General features: G+C 44.0%; 2 protein-coding genes across 6 annotated transcripts; one reads left to right on the top strand and one right to left on the bottom strand.

Annotated features, from left to right (window-relative positions):
• Positions 1-2,843: 2,843 nt before the first annotated feature.
• Positions 2,844-7,195, top strand: echdc1 (enoyl CoA hydratase domain containing 1). 5 transcript variants are annotated; one of them, XM_061675557.1, is made up of 7 exons: positions 2,844-2,876; positions 3,311-3,379; positions 3,625-3,797; positions 4,052-4,194; positions 4,732-4,784; positions 4,872-4,952; positions 6,277-7,195. In XM_061675557.1, the coding sequence occupies exons 2-7, from the start codon at positions 3,315-3,317 to the stop codon at positions 6,692-6,694; spliced, it is 933 nt and encodes a 310-aa protein (XP_061531541.1). In that variant the 5' UTR covers positions 2,844-2,876; positions 3,311-3,314; the 3' UTR covers positions 6,695-7,195. The 5 variants fall into 5 exon arrangements, with proteins under 5 accessions (XP_061531541.1, XP_061531544.1, XP_061531543.1 ...); XM_061675560.1 differs by having other exon boundaries at positions 3,613-3,797; positions 4,052-4,080; positions 4,762-4,784; XM_061675559.1 differs by having other exon boundaries at positions 3,613-3,797; positions 4,762-4,784.
• Positions 7,196-7,559: 364 nt separating this feature from the next.
• rnf146 (ring finger protein 146) lies at positions 7,560-15,767 on the bottom strand. The gene is given in 4 exon segments (XM_061673932.1): positions 7,560-9,464; positions 9,466-9,669; positions 14,804-14,863; positions 15,512-15,767. Coding segments are annotated over 2 exon segments (1,194 nt in total). The 5' UTR covers positions 9,667-9,669; positions 14,804-14,863; positions 15,512-15,767; the 3' UTR covers positions 7,560-8,471.
• Between the last annotated feature and the right edge of the window lie 137 nt (positions 15,768-15,904).

The raw sequence follows: 15,904 nt of genomic DNA, 5'->3' as shown, positions 1-15,904 counted from the left end.
TACATTAACGGGTCACTTAAGCAACAAACGCATGCAGTCAGACACAACTAAATAATGTACAATCCTCCAAAAGTATTAGTAGGCCAATTCCTTTAATTTTGCTGTTGACTGTAAACATTCAGGTTTAATGTCAAAAGATAAATATGATACAATGATGAATTTCAGCTCAGATTTAGCTTTAACCATTTACATTTGGATCTGATGCACAACTTAGAAGATAACATTATTTGTAACAGAGCACCACCTTTTAAGTGAGCAAAATTGGAACAGATGTAGATTAAAGCAAATACATTTTCATTTACAAATCCTTGATTTACAATAAGTGCATCAAGCCTGTGACCCACTGACCTCACCAATTTTTATCTGTTCTTCTTTTATGATGCTTTTCAAGACTTTCACCACAACCTCGTGTCACATGATTAGCAGGTAAAATGCATACTCTGCATGGTTTAAGTCTGGAGATGGACTTGGACAGTCTGCAACCTTCCTTTTCGTTACTCTCCGTGTATTCCACAAATGAAGATTTGTGAGACCCTCCCAGAAGAAGCCGTACAAGCCTGAGCAATAACATTACATCCTTTGTGTTCTACAGATGAGCTTGTATGTTTGTGCAGAGCCTTTCCAACACTTTGGTAAAGGATGAGCTTTACCTCATCAAATCGTACAAATAAAAAGCAAAGAATGTGTGAGACCGTTATCTACTTTTATAGCTTTCCAGCATGGCCTTGCTATTCTTCTTGCATCTTCTAGTTCGGTATAGCCTTTGTACTTTTTTTCCCTGGAAGTCTTCTGCAAAAAGTAGTTCATGATCCCCTAACTCCTGCGCTCTGGAGGTTGTTGCTGATGTCTCTAACAGTTTTAGGGTGCCTTTCTTTACAGCACTCAAAAATGTCTGTGACTTAAAATATGAGCTATGTTTTTATGAGTCCGGAATTACACTAAATGTGAAAACAGCTTGGTGGTTATTGCCCCGTAGCACTAGAGCAAGAGGCAAGAGAGTATGAAATCAAAATCTCCCTGTGATTGTTTCAAGTATCTATTCTCTTGCTTGGTAAGTAAATAACTTAATGCCCGACTGTGTGTACCACGACAGCTCTTTGATAACCAGGTATGCATCACTCAAAGTAAAATCCTTTCTGATTAGTTTAGCGTGAGCATTGACCAATCAGATAGCATGTTGCAGACTCACTTCCATTCGTTTTTACGTGCAACAAACACTTCCGTTTTCGGCAGTTGGAGGAACTCGTTCTTGAGATACTGTATGTCGAAGCTGATTGGTAACCAGGGGTGTATTTAATCCTTCTCGGCTAACACTGACAGCAGTGCTACTGCTACAGTCAACAGCGACTAGCTCTTGCTGTTATCAGTTACACACATTCGGTGTCACCGTGAAAAAAGGTGGAACAGCCCAGGACACGGGGGAGACTATGTCTCCCAGCTGGCCTCGAAATGTCTTGCGATCCCCCCGGAGAGCTGGAAGAGCTGGATGAAGGGGCTGGGAAGAGTGAAGTCTGGGCGTCCCTGCTAAAGCTACTGCCCCCGCGACCCGACCTCGGATAAGCGGCAGAAAATGGATGGATGGATGGATGGATGGATGAAGGTTTGTCTTTCAGTAAATTGAACCCAATATAACTAACCAAAGCTATACAAAGGGAGGAAGAAAAGGTGGAAAGTGCATGAGAGCTACAGAATGGAGGGTTATTGATTATCTGCAAGGTAAAATACAAAAATGAATTATCTTTCCATAATAGATGGGAAATGAGTGCAAGGTGTAGCCATTGGTACCAAAATGACATTTCATGGAGTTATCTCAGGAATACCCACAACTGTTACAGCCGATGAAGTAATGAATGTGAAGGGAGCACGGTTGACTCGGGTTAGTTGCAAAACACAATTTCCAGTCGCTTGTAACTCATATAGTTTGATGAGGAAAGCCTGCCAACTAGAATTTACAGTCTATGTCCTACAGGGAATTAGACCTTATATGAACCCCAGCATTGAGGTACTACAAAAGTCACGGCATGTAGCGGCTGTTTGATGCAGGCAAGAAAAGATGTGGGAGATGTGCTGGGTGAAAAGAATGTAGGAAATGCACAGAAAGCGCTAAGCTAAAATGCTTTGAACTGTGGAGGAGAATGAAGCTCGGATTACACCGGATGTGAGGCCAGTAAGAAAGCAAGACAATGCAGTGGATTAAAATGTCAGAGAGTACAGTATATTTGCTGAAACTGTCAAGGAAGTAAATGGACAAATGGAACAAATAAATAACAAACTAACCAACAGAATATAAAAAGGCATGTGATAGATGCATCAAATTAAAGACAGACACTTACATTGTCAGTAAAAAAAAAAATATATATATATATATTTTTCCTGATTTGTGGTATATTGTTCAATGCAAACAGAGAAGAATACAGTGAAACTAAAGATAGTTAATGCATTTGAAAAAAAATCCTAGGAATTAGGGATTTTGGACAGAAAAAAGTGGGGGAGTTACTGAGTGGGGGAACACCATGTACACAAACACAATCATGAGGTGGTGGCATATCAGGGCATTATGGTGGTGGGTTAATTCTGTTCACTGGGTGGGATAGGTCTTAATTTAGATAATATAAGTAAAGACTATTACTCGTTAATGGTTAACATCGGCATAAACTGACATCAGCACTAGGGTAAAAACAATATCTTATATTTTAATATCGAGCATCTTCAAAGATTGGGGCTTAGTTCCATTTATCTAGTGTTATACACTTCAGTTCGGTAGGTGGCGGTAATGCTCTTGGAGGCTGATTGCCAAGCACCATTCAAATCAAACAAGAAGAAGAATTCCGTTTTGGGGGGGAAGTATTTCAGAGTAGCACAGTGCAACGTTCAAGGTTGGTTTTGCACAGTTTTGTTGCAAAAATGAGATCGTTAGATACCATGGTGTTTGTACAGGATTTTGACTCACCCTACAGCTTAAAAAAAAAACAACAACAACGTAAAATACTGAGGTGTTTCACGTTCACGTACCTGATGTACAAACGCTTTCGTTCGTTCGTCACTGTTTATGACATTGCATTGTCGTGACTTAACTCTGCGTACCCAGAATATCCACATACATGTTTTTATGATATTTAATTAACCAAGTAGACCCCGAGTCAAGGTGAAGTACAGCAATCTGTACGTGAACCATCACATACAAGTAGCTTTTCATTTAAAAAAAAAATTACAATCAAATTGTTATTTGTCATGCTCATCATTTTTTTTTTTTTTTTTTTTTTTTTTTTTAAATATCTATATTTGGCCACAAACCTTGTCCGTGCTGAAGGATCATGGTCATCTGTGCAGCGATGCGTCATTTGCTGAGGGGGAGCCATGTGTGTGGCAGCTGGGCCAGGTATCGGAGCCTTTTCTCTATAAAATGAACTGACTGGACATTACAGCAGTAAAGCTTCACTGTCAATTAAATGAAATGTAATTCAATATTGTGACAACCAAAAAGTGCCTTGACAAAGATAATAATGCTCATTATGACATTGTCAGAGAGGTTTTATTAGTCATTATTAATTCAAATCATGCAAAACCTCTGAGACGTATCAGCATATTTGTTCGATGTGATTTAACATACAGTATATTCTCAAGGATGTGGCAGAGACAGGTGAGTGGCAGAGTTTACACTGAGCTGGACTTTGACCAAGAGGAAATTAAGGCCAAGCTGCTGGGCTTTCCTGGAGGCGCCATTGAGCTTTCCAAACAGGAGTCTGGCATCGCTGTCCTTACGATCAACAACCCTTCCCGCATGAACGCCTTCTCCGGTAAGGTTTCTCAAAAACCATTATATACTGTATCTTCTGTCTATGCCGACAGCAAATAGTGACAGGCAAAACAATTAAATGCTCTTCCACTCGGCAGAAAGTACATAATAAAACTTATGTATCACTTTTTTTTTTTAATTATTATTTAAAAAATATATATATACAATTTTGTTTGGTGTTGTGTCATGAGATTTTTGTAGTGTAAAATTTGTTACCTTGTGCAATAAAGGTTGTATTGTGCTGTTCTGCCCCAGGCAGCATGATGGTGCAGCTGGAGGAAAAGGTGAGTCAACTGGAGCAGTGGTCAGATGGAAAAGGACTCATACTTCAGGGTGCTGCGGGAACTTTCTGTTCTGGATCAGACCTTAATGCTGTCCAAGCCATATCAAAACCTCAAGTATGACTAAACGATAGTAAAATATTTTCATCTCCTAAGCCTACACCCTAAAGCAGGGCACACACATACTGACAAGGCCCAATTCTCAAAATCTATCTGTACGATTATTCGCTTTATCTTTTTAAAAACATTTTTTTAAACTTTTCGTGTTAAGCTGCTTTGTCATGCCGAATAGATGATCTGTATCAGTTTTTATGCCGGAACAGTTTTGCCTTTGCAAGTGGAATGATAGCCAATTAGGGAGCGAAATGTTTAACGTGGCTTACAAGTCATTCACCACAATAGAAATGACAAAAGAGAAGAGTTTACAATTGCAATGTATTTACCAGACAAGAAAAAAAAAGTTTTTTTTCATTGTCATGTGTGGGATCTCATACAAAACTATAATAATGTAAAACTAATGTAAAAATAAAATGAAGATGCTAAAAGTCAGTATGTTCGTGCCCTGTTTTACTTTCCTGCATACATTAGATTATACTTGAAATTATTTGAAAAAGCAATGGTCTATGCCCAAGTGATGTTGCTTTTGTCTTGTAGGATGGCATTAAGATGTGTATGTTTATGCAGAATGCTCTTACAAGACTACTCAGGTAAGGGGGCTTTTTTATTCCGTATGATCAAAGCTTATGCAGTTGTTTTATGTAATTAGAGGCCAATATGCGGTGTTCCCAGTGCAGGCTGCCTATGATCTCTGTTGCTCTCGTGGAGGGGAGAGCGGTAGGTGGAGGCGCAGAACTTACTACTGCCTGTGATTTCAGGTAAGGGTTTTTTTTTTTTTTTAATAAAAAAGGGGTACAACTAAACAAATACTGATTGTTACCATCGTAACCAATTTTTTGAAATGTTAAGAGACCCCACACAAAAATCACTGTGCTTACAGCTCTTAGAGCGTGGGGTGTACTCGAGATGACCGACACAGCACACCACGCACACACATGCAGCGATATATCCACTGATTGGGGGTCTACTACCCCAAACCACCATAGTGCCACAGACTGCTGGAAAATACAAAGAAGAAATAGAAGCCGTTAAGATAGCTTAGCTTATGGTAAATACATTCCTCTCCTTGTCATTTTTTATTGTGGCAAATGACTTGGTTGGGGCACACGTTATACAAAGACTCAACGCAACCACTGCTCTCTATTTGTGTCCTGGAACAATGTGAGCTTCAGGTGGATAGAGAGTTGGATAGATAGATAGATAGATAGATAAATAGATAGCTGGATATACTTTATTCGTACAGGTGTATGGGTCATAAATACCGTCATTCATTAAAGTTTGATACAGTGTTGCTCCTGCATGTCGTCATTCTTTCTATTCCCTATGTATTCTGCAAGTAAATTGTTCCGGTGTGTGATGTGGCAAGATTTTGGGGATTTGTAGTTTTGAAGGATGACCTTCTTGGCACTTGTTAAGTAAATGAGTAGGGGGTTTCTGTATTTAAGTTGAATTCACCTGGGTCAAGTCTCCTAGCAAGCAGAGAGCTGGTGAGGGTTGGATTTTGTAATCAAGGATCGTGGATAGTTTTCCAATAATTGCTGTCCAAAAAGAGTTAACAGCTTGGCAAATCCAGATGGCATGGAGTTAATCATCTGTTGCGCCTGAGAAACATTGTGAGTATATTTCTGCATCAACTAAACCCATTTTAAGCATTTTGGTTTGGAAGTCATGGACCCAAATCAATACAAATATCTTTGCATTGATTTGGGTCCAAAATTCTGAGTCAGGGGGTAGAGATCCATCATTTTCCTAATTTGTGGTTGGTAGTGCTATTGGAAATGTCTGCAAAGCAGACAATACAAAACTCCTGGTTCAGTGTGTAAAAAGGTACGTTTAACATTTCAGATTGTTGGCCCCGACCGTTCTCCAAGCAGATCGGAGAAGAACAATCACGCGTAACACACTGCACAGCACAAGATAATGTTGTACAGACATCTGATCGGGCCTATTGCCGTCTTTGATCAGAAGAGAGGAAAATGCTAAAATTTGGCCCAGTCATCAATTTAAGTGTGTACTCCCGATTGAAACAGGATAACCTGAGCTGGCCCGTAAAATAATTCAAGTCTGATACTTCTTTTTTAGATTAATGGCACCTGGCAGTGTGGTCCAGTTTGTACACAAACACCTGGGTGTGGTCCCAGGCTGGGGCGGAGCTGCTCGACTGGTCCATCTTGTTGGAAGCCAAAATTCCCTGAAGTTGCTCAGTGGTGCTTCAAAAGTGGACCCTGAATTTGGCATCCAGATACGGCTGGCAGATGGAGTTCTTAAAGACCCTCAGGTTGAGGAAGGTGTGGGGACTGTCCTACAACAGGCTGAAAAGTGGCTCAGTCACTACACTACAGGGCCACCGTCAGTGATCCAGGCCATTAAAAAAGTAGCGTTGTCAGGGAGAGAGCTCTCTCTAGTGGAGGCTCTGAGGACTGAGAAGCAGGTGTTTGGGACTGTTTGGGGGGGTCCAGCCAACCTACAGGCATTAACCAGCAAGTCTAAATACAAATGAGCATGTCATACTGACCAAATTTAAGACTTGCATAATTGCATTTAACCCAACTGTGGAAACTGTGCAGGTCAAACTTGGAATAAAACCTTGCCGCTGTGCATTTTAGCAACTGTGATGACCTTAATCTACAGAGTATGTCATGGATAAAATTATTATTACCATTTTGAATTACACCACTTGTTCATTTTGCAATTTCATGACTATAGTTTTAAGAAATTGGATCTTCCAGTCTTGGGATCGTGTGTCATTTGATAGCTGATGTGATACTGTAACGAGCTTGCTTCATTGATACTGTTTAGTAGGGTGTCCTCTTCATGAAGGACATTGAAACACTATTATTTAACATCTTTATTACGGTTTTATTTTATTTTTTTGTCTCTACTTACCCTTGACCTTATGGTTATTATTATATTTGTATTATTATTAAAGACAGACCACAATCAAGCAGTCAGATTAATGTAAAATGCCATGTGTTTTTGTAACCCCATTTTATATTCCAAATGTTCAAAGGGGGGCTTTAGCACCACGTCGCTGTGGCTTCGGTGTTAAACCTGACACTGGATTGGGACTACACGTCAAACCAAAATCTTGTTTACATTTGCCAATGTATCCCTATTTTAAGACTTGGGCTCCAAATGACATCAACAAAAGCTGAATCACATCTCGAGCTATGTGAAATGCTGGAATTCCTACAGTTTTTGTTTTCTCTGGTTGATAAAACTTTCAGGTGGGGCTGGGTTTAATAGCTACACACTATCCCACATGGACTCAAAGTAGATGTAATGTGTCTAAGGGGGGGACATCTATTGTAAAGGAAATAAATGACTAGTAATGTGTCTCATGAATATAATACAGCAAAAAGCCATTGTTAGAATGATGAAATGACCATTTATTAATTTACAAACCAAGTAAAAAAATTGCCAAGCGAACTTAAAAAAACAAATATTCAGAATGGAAAGTCCAAGAGGATATAAGCACACAGAATAAAACTTCAAACTTTGATTTGGAATGGCATGACCGTCTTACTGCCTGACATGTTGCAAGTAATATCAGATTTAAAACCAATGTCAAAACAAAAGGACATTTATCCACACCAAACCCAAAATAAAGAGCATCTTGCCAAGTGTAGTGTTAAAATAACTACTCTTCAAACATGCACCAGTTTTACTTTATATTATGGCAACACTCCAGTGGAGAATACTCTCGTTGTAGCCAACTTTTAACATCCAACAATGATACTTCACATTATAGTTCCAGTTACTTATAGTTGAACAATTTCAATGAAAAGTTACATCTATTTTTATATGTTAAAAAAAAAAAAGTATTTTGCTGCAGTTGAGCGATCCGATGCCGATAAACATCAATAGGCAGTGAAATATTTAGTACGTTGCAATTATGTTCCTCAAGGGTGATGGAGAAAACACAACCTGCCTCAAGATGATTTCACATGTAAAAATGCACTGAAAATTCACTATTTGCTAAAACCTGAAGCAAACTAATCCAGTAGGTTGAGAGTTGTGAAAGAGAAGGAGCGCTTGATGTGTGTGAAATGTTAGCTGAGAGAGTTAATGATTAAAATGCAGCTATTCACGTTGAGGATGATGCAGTTCCAAATGACTCATTCATGCTCCCTCTAACATGTCACAGATCGCCATTACTACTCTTGCCGCTGGAAAACATGGGTCAGTTTGTGAGCAGTGAGAGTGAATGAGCGCACAAAGGATAGAATAAATTAATGGAGCGGAATAGAACAGAGTTATTTGAGAAAGGAAAAAGTTCACACTTCAGTCACTGTACACTGACCATCAGGCATTCGGGACCTTTCACTTGCAGATGACGAAGGGTGGGAAGTGGACTCTGCTCCAGGAAGGGCTCGGTCCTCTCGGTTCAGTCTTTGCCTCTGCGACCGACCCTCCATCAGCTCCATGTGCTCACAGTCGCCTCCCCCCTGCGCTTCTTCATTATGATCCTCTTCTTCCTCATCATCGCTCCAGTCTCCAGAGCCGGATTCGTCCACGGAGGTGTGAAGGTCAGAGGACCCGGAGGGTGAAGCCGCTACCTCCTCTTCATCTTCGTCCTCTCCTTCACCAGCGCCAGATCGCTCGCATGATGGAGTGGGCCTGTGGCTGACTTGGAGTTGTGAGAGCGCCTCTTCTAAAGAGGGGCTGCTGCTGCCAGGTCGACCGCCCAAGGAAGTTTGAGGTCTCAAAGTGGGTGGAGGAGCTGGCGGAGCAGATGAGATGCCAGTGCCCTGCTGTTGTACACCTGCTGCTGTTGTATCGGCTCCATCGGCAGAGTTTTCTCGACCCACTGCCCCGATTGCCCCTGTGACACCCTCTGTGTCCAGACGGAGTCCAGCCACTCCCTTCTTGGGAATATCCAAAACATCCCGCTTCATCTTGCGTCTACGTCCGTGCTCATTACGCCTGTACTGCACCATGTTCTCCAAGTCAGCGACATACAAAAACCCGGCGATGAGCATTTCCGCAGTCTTCTTGCCCTTGGAGAAAGCCTCCTCCAGCTCACGGCTGGTTCGCACATCATACTGCCACCAACCGTTGCGGCCCTCGTAATACCAGGCGTGATCGTTCACTTCCCCGCCACGACCCCCCGCTGACGCTTTCAGCTCCTCCGGAGACAGAAGTGTGGGCCTTTCCATGAAGTCATCTGGCACTTCCTGTCTGCAGAGGGCACAGCGTTTGCTCTGCCAGGATGCTCCTTTCACACAGAGGAAACAGAAGATGTGGTGGCATGGCAGTTGCACTGGGTGGAACGCAGCTCTGCAGACAGATGGCGCACTCTGGTACAGAGACGGCTGGCGATGTGTTGTTGGAGCCAGGACATGATGATTCAGCACTGTTCCCGCTGCCAGCAGCACCATTGCTGCTGGTGCTGCTGCCGCTGCCTTTCTTACTTGGGGGAAGTGAGCTAACAGAGTGGTCTACCTCCCCACAACTAGCCATCCTTAGCATGTACTGTGGATTGAGAAAAGTTAAAAAGAGGAAGAAAAAAATAATTGTTACACTTGGCATATAAGTAAATAGAGTATATATAAACAATTTACATACCCTATAGTGTTCCCTCGCTATACTGCGGTTTCGTGTTCGTACTCCAGTTCTATTGAGAATATATATATATATATATTTTTTTTTACAGTAGAGAAGTCTGCGCTTTCAGTGTAAGTACTGCAACATGTTGGGCAGCATTGAGGTCTAATGAAAGATGCAGCGAGGGTCCCCTACTAAACTGCAGTAGTAAGTCGTTGCTCCCATAGAGCTGAGAGAATGTGCCTGTGAGAAATGTTGTATGCTCTGTATTTGTTGCTGTTCAGTCTGTGTTAAAATAGCAGTTGTTTGAAGGTTTATAATTACCGTAACATGCGCTAATTTTGGTTAGCTCGTCTATGCAATTTCACATCATACTTGAGCATTAAGCTAGCAGACGTTTGTTAGACGGAATTATATGATTTAGTTGAACATTTTTGGAGTTACAATGTTTAGTTCTTTTTTGTTTTATGTGTCAATTCTACAGTAAACTTCAACTGAGAGTGAAAAACAGGTTGAAGCATGCACACTAATTTTGAAAAGTCTGTAAGTGAGAGAGTGAGTACAGGCACAAATGAATACTTTAAATCAGTGGTTCTCATACTTTCCACACCAAGTACCACTTCAAAACATACTCGGCTCTCCATGCACCACCATAATGACTAGGCTTTACATGAGGATTTTTGGGGCCGATCACAGAGTTTAAAAAAAAAAAACGACAACCGATCACAAGATGGAGCAATGCGTCAATTTAAATCACTTGTTCATTTACTGTTTATACTTGTGTGCTGTATACTGAGTATCTTCAAAAGTATTCTCTACTCAGGTCATGTATTCTAATCAGTCAGGTCAAACCAACATTACATGACAGGTGTAATGGGTGCTAACTTACTGTAATTAAATTACTTCACCAACACCAAAACGTTAGAGCATGATTCGACAGAACGCTGGCATGTTTACGTACAACCGTTAGTACTAGCATTAGCTTGCTAGGCTACATAGCGTTTTGTTGCCTGCTTGCGAGCCGTATCATACGCAAAGTATTCAGACCCCCTTAAATTTTTCACTCTGTTATATTACAGCCATTTGTTAAATAATTTAAGTTGAATAAACATTTGATAAAAAAACATTTAATTACTCTGCTACGTTGACTTAAAAAAATAGGTCGACGCAAAATTTCTGGCTCCAAAATAAAAAGTGCACCGCCGGAACCAATGTTTCACACGGACATTTATTGCAGACAGGCGCAGCGTTGGGCCACTGATAAACTTTGGAAAAAACTACTGGAGTGTCTGTAAGTGATTTTAATGACTGTTAGATGTGTAATGTACATGTAACATGATTTATGAGTGAGGCTGAGTGGTCGGTAGTGTTTTTTACCTAAAACTGGATCAAGAAAGCAACTCATGTGCGTCAACTTCTATGATTATTGCTAAAATCTGTGCCAAAGTTTAAATCTTATAGCTAATAAATGAATTTTCAAACATTTTTTGTCATCAAACCCCTTTTATAGTACCTTGAACAATAGTTGAAGTTCAGCTATTGTTCAAGTTACAATTCAAGGTTTATAGTCTGTTCAACTGTTGAAAAAATTATTATCCTTGACTTCAAAACAAGTTATGGGGGTGAAGGGGTGGGGTGGGAGAGATTAGGTGTGGAAGGTGGTGGTCCGGTACTTGTGCCCCTCCCTTTGGGACTGGTCGGGGCGCTTTGGTTGGGCTGGGGGACCGCCCACTGTCCTGGGGAGTGGGTGGCGTCCCCCTGGCTGGGTCCCCCGCGGGATGGGCTCGCTGGCTTGCCCTTGCGGGCCAATGTGCCGGCTCAGCAACTCCGTACACCAGTTGATTAACATGCATATAATATGGTGTTCCTTCACTAATAGGTTCCATAGACACACTATAGGGTTGAATTGCTTATGATGGGACAACTAACAATAGCACAGGTTATATTAAGATATCAACTCACAGGTTTTTCCAGGTGTTTAGACACTATAAAGAGCATCCCCCATCATGGAAGCCGTCACCTTATCGTGGTGGAGGGGTTTGTGCGTCCCAATGATCCTAGGAGCTAAGTTGTCTGGGGCTTCACGCCCCTGGTAGTGTCACCCATGGCAAACAGGTCCAAGGTGAGGGACCAGACAAAGCACAGCTAAAAGACTCTTATGATGAAAAATATAAGTGGATCGAGGTTTCCCTTGCCCGGACGAGAGTCACCGGGGCCCCCCTTTGGAGTCAGGCGCGGAGGTGGGGCTCGAAGGAGAGTGCCTGGTGGCCGGGCCTGCACCCATGGGGCCCGGCCGGGCACAGCCCGAAAGGGTAACGTGGGTCCCCCTTCCCATGTGCTCACCACCTGTGGGAGGGGGCCATAGGGGTCGGGTGCAGTGCGAGCTGGGGGCTGGCCGAAGGCAGGCACCTTGGCGATCCGATCCCCGGCTACAGCAGCTGGCTCTAGGGATGTGGAAGGTCACCTCTCTGGCAAGGAAGGAGCCCGCGCTGATGTGTGAGGTCTTGATATAGTCGGACTCTCCTCCACACACAGCTTGGGCTCTTGTACCAGTCCTCTTGAGAGGGGTTGGACTCTCTTCCACTCTGGAGTTGCCCACGGTGAGAGGCGGCGAGGCAGGTGTGGGTATACTTATTGCCCCCCGGCTCGGCGCCTGTACATTGGGATTCACCCCAGTGGACGGGAGGGTAGCCTCCCTCCGCCTTCGGGTGGGGGGGACGTGTCCTCACTGTTGTTTGTGCCTATGCGCCAAACAGCAGTTCAGAGTACCCACCCTTTTTGGAGTCCTTGGAGGGGGTGCTCGAGAGCGCTCCTGCTGGGGACTCCATTGTTCTGCTGGGGAACTTCAATGCTCACGTGGGCAATGACAGTGCGACCTGGAAGGGGGTGATTGGGAGGAACGCCCCCCCGATCAGAACCCGAGCTGTGTTCTGTTATTGGACTTCCGTGCTCATCACGGATTGTCCATAACGAACAACATGGTCAAGCATAAGGGTGTCCACATGTGCACTTGGCACCATGACACCCTAGGTCGCAGTGGCCATGTCATTGGACTTGCGGCCGGATGTCTTGGACACTCGGGTGACGAGAGGGGCGGCGCTGTCAACTGATCACCACCTGGTGTTGAGTTGGCTCCGATGGTGGGGGAAGATGCCAGTCTGACGTGGCAGGCCCAAACGTATTGTGAGGGTCTGCTGGGAACGTCTGGCGGAATCCTCTGTCAGAAGGAGTTTCAATTCCCACCTCCGACAGAACTTTGCTTATGTTCCGGTTGAGGCAGGGACATCGAGTCCGAGTGGACCATGTTCCGCGTCTCCATTGCTGAGGCGGCCGACCGCAGCTTTGGCCGTAAGGTGGTCGGTGCCTGGCGTGGCGGCAATCCCCGAACCGTTGGTGGAGATGCCGTCAAGCTGAATAAGGAGTCCTTTCGGGCCTATTTGGCCTGCGGGACTCCTGAGGCAGCTGATGGGTACCAGCTGGCCAAGCGGAATGCAGCTTTGGTGGTCGCTGAAGTAAAAACTCTGGTATGGGAGGAGTTAGGTGAGGCCATGGAGAAAGACTTCCGGTCCGATTAGAGCCAATTCCGGTCCACCATCCGGCGTCTCAGGAGGGGGAAGCAGTGCACCATCAACACTGTGTATAGTGGGGATGGGGCGCTGCTGACCTCGACTCGGGACATTGTGAGTCGGTGGGGAGAATACTTCGAAGACCTCCTCAATTCCACAGACACACCTTCCCATGAGGAAGCAGAGTCTGGGGCTCTCCTATCTCTGGGGTTGAGGTCACCGAGGTGGTTAAAAAGCTCCTCTGTGGCAAGGCCCCAGGGGTGGATGAGATTCGCCCGGAGTTCCTAAAGGCTCTGGATGTTGTGGGGCTGTCCTGGTTGACACGCCTCTGCAACATCGCGTGGACATCAGGGACAGTGCCTCTGGATTGGCAGACTGGGGTGGCGGAGGGTGTGTTCAACTATAGGGGATCACACTCCTCAGCCTCCCTGGTAAGGTCTATTCAGGGGTGCTGGAGAGGAGGGTCCATTGGGAAATCGAATCTCAAAATTCAGGAGGAGCAGTGTGGTTTTGGTCCTGGCCGTGGAACAGTGGACCAGCTCTACACCCTCGGCAGGGTCCTCGACGCTGCATGGGAGTTCGCTCAACCAGTCTTCATGTGTTTTGTGGCGTCCCCTCTCCAGGTCGGGGATCAGATCCTGCCCCAAGTGGAGGAGTTCAAGTATCTTGGGGTCTTGTTCACGAGTGAGGGAAGAATGGAACGGGAGATCGGCATACGGATCGGTGCAGTATCTGCAGTGATGCAGACTTTGTTATCGGTTCGTTGTGGTAAAGAAGGAGGTAAGCCGAAAGGCGAAGCTCTCAATTTACCCATTGATCTACATTCCTACCCTCACCTATGGTCATGAGCTGTGGGTCGTGACCGAAAGAACGAGATCCCGGATATAAGCAGCCGAAATGAGTTTCCTCCACAGTGTGTCCGGGCTCTCCCTTAGAGATAGGGTGAGAAGCTTGGTCATCCGGGAGGATCTCAGCGTAGAGCCGCTGCTCCTCCACATCGAGAGGAGCCAGATGAAGTGGCTGGGGCATCTGATTCGGATGCCTCCTGGACACCTCCCTGGTTAGGTGTTCCGGGCACATCTCACCGGGAGGAGACCCAGGACACGCTGGAGAGACTACGTCTTTCGGCTGGCCTGGGAACGCCTCGGGATCTTCCCGGAAAAGCTGGATGAACTGGCTGGGGAGAGGGAAGTCTGGGCGTCCCTGCTAAAGCTACTGCCCCTGCGACCTGACCTCGGATAAGCGGTAGAAAATGGATGGATGGATGAAAAAGCATCCCACCCCACCACTCATTAGTAGCACTGCCTTGCTCATGTCCCACATCCTGTCCTTTTCTGTCCTTTTTTTTTTTTTAAAGTTATATTGTCTTAGAATTTCACCTGACTATCTACCAAATGACACTTGAGTGTCCATGTTCTACACAGCACACACAGACGCGCGCGCGTGCAAACGCACACAAACAAACAAAAAGCATGTATTCTTACATGCATACTCACATTAAGTAGCCTTAATGTTCATGTATCATGAGGCGTGCTGGCGGACCTTCGAATTTACACCTATAAAGTGAAAGAAGAGAAGGTCAGTAAATTTCCCTCATTCGACAATCCACACAGTTAGAACCTCCTGATGTAAAAACTTTGGCTGACACTTGATAAACAACTTGCATTTTACGCGTGACATTACAAAGATTTTCGACACAGCTGTTACTGACATGAACGAGTGTTTTGAACAAAGGGCTACTCTGTTAATTGTTTGACTTGCATGGAACCGATTGCGTGGGAAAAACCGCTGCACATTCGTGCTGACGGCCTCTTAGCAAAATAAGCCACAGAAAAAAAAGCATCTTATATTACCAACTGCAGTACCAGAAAGAGATGAGAATGGAATATTTCCATGAACCTCACTGCGGTGAATGAAAGTCCTAATGCAAACTAGATGAAATGGCGTTCGAGAAATGAAAAAAAGCAAATGTGTTAAAAAAAATGAGTACGTATGGCAAAATAACAAACAAAAATAAAATTAACAGTGGAATCTGTAACGCTCTTCCTAGTTGCTACGGCGAGTTAGGCTGAGGGCAGTAATTTGACTCCAGCAAATAGACGGGGTTCATGTGATGGCGCTAGCTTATTTTAGCAGGTCGACATCAACAACAAGGAGCACCTTTCCTCTCGCGTCACAGTCCAAGCAGCTTCGAGGTTACATACCGTACTGATCGATGTCGTTGTCGACTTCTTCTGACACAGCTACATTTAAATAAAGGGGCGCCACTAGCAAACGTCAATGAAACAAATCCCAATGTTTTCTGGCTTTGTTTTCCACCGTATAAAAAGAAGCTTGGAGTGACGCATTCAATTTACCCCGGAATTCTGATGTTCAACTTACGTCACATCCGAGTTGTTGACGTTCTAAATTAACACAGACGCCTTCAAAAAATATAAATAAAGATAAAATCATAAAATAATAATCCAACATGTTTACTCACAGTCAGTCACTATTTAAAATGTTAGGGTAGGATAAAATAATTCCTTGTATAAAAGGGAAAAGTACGGAGTGTCGTAACCCATTTTAGGATTGATATTAAATAGTGTGTCGAAATT

This window comes from Phycodurus eques, chromosome 4 (genome assembly GCF_024500275.1).
Source record: "Phycodurus eques isolate BA_2022a chromosome 4, UOR_Pequ_1.1, whole genome shotgun sequence".
NCBI classification, from domain to species: domain Eukaryota; kingdom Metazoa; phylum Chordata; class Actinopteri; order Syngnathiformes; family Syngnathidae; genus Phycodurus; species Phycodurus eques.
Note: the sequence above shows the minus strand (reverse complement) of the source record. Positions and strands in the feature narration are given on the sequence as shown.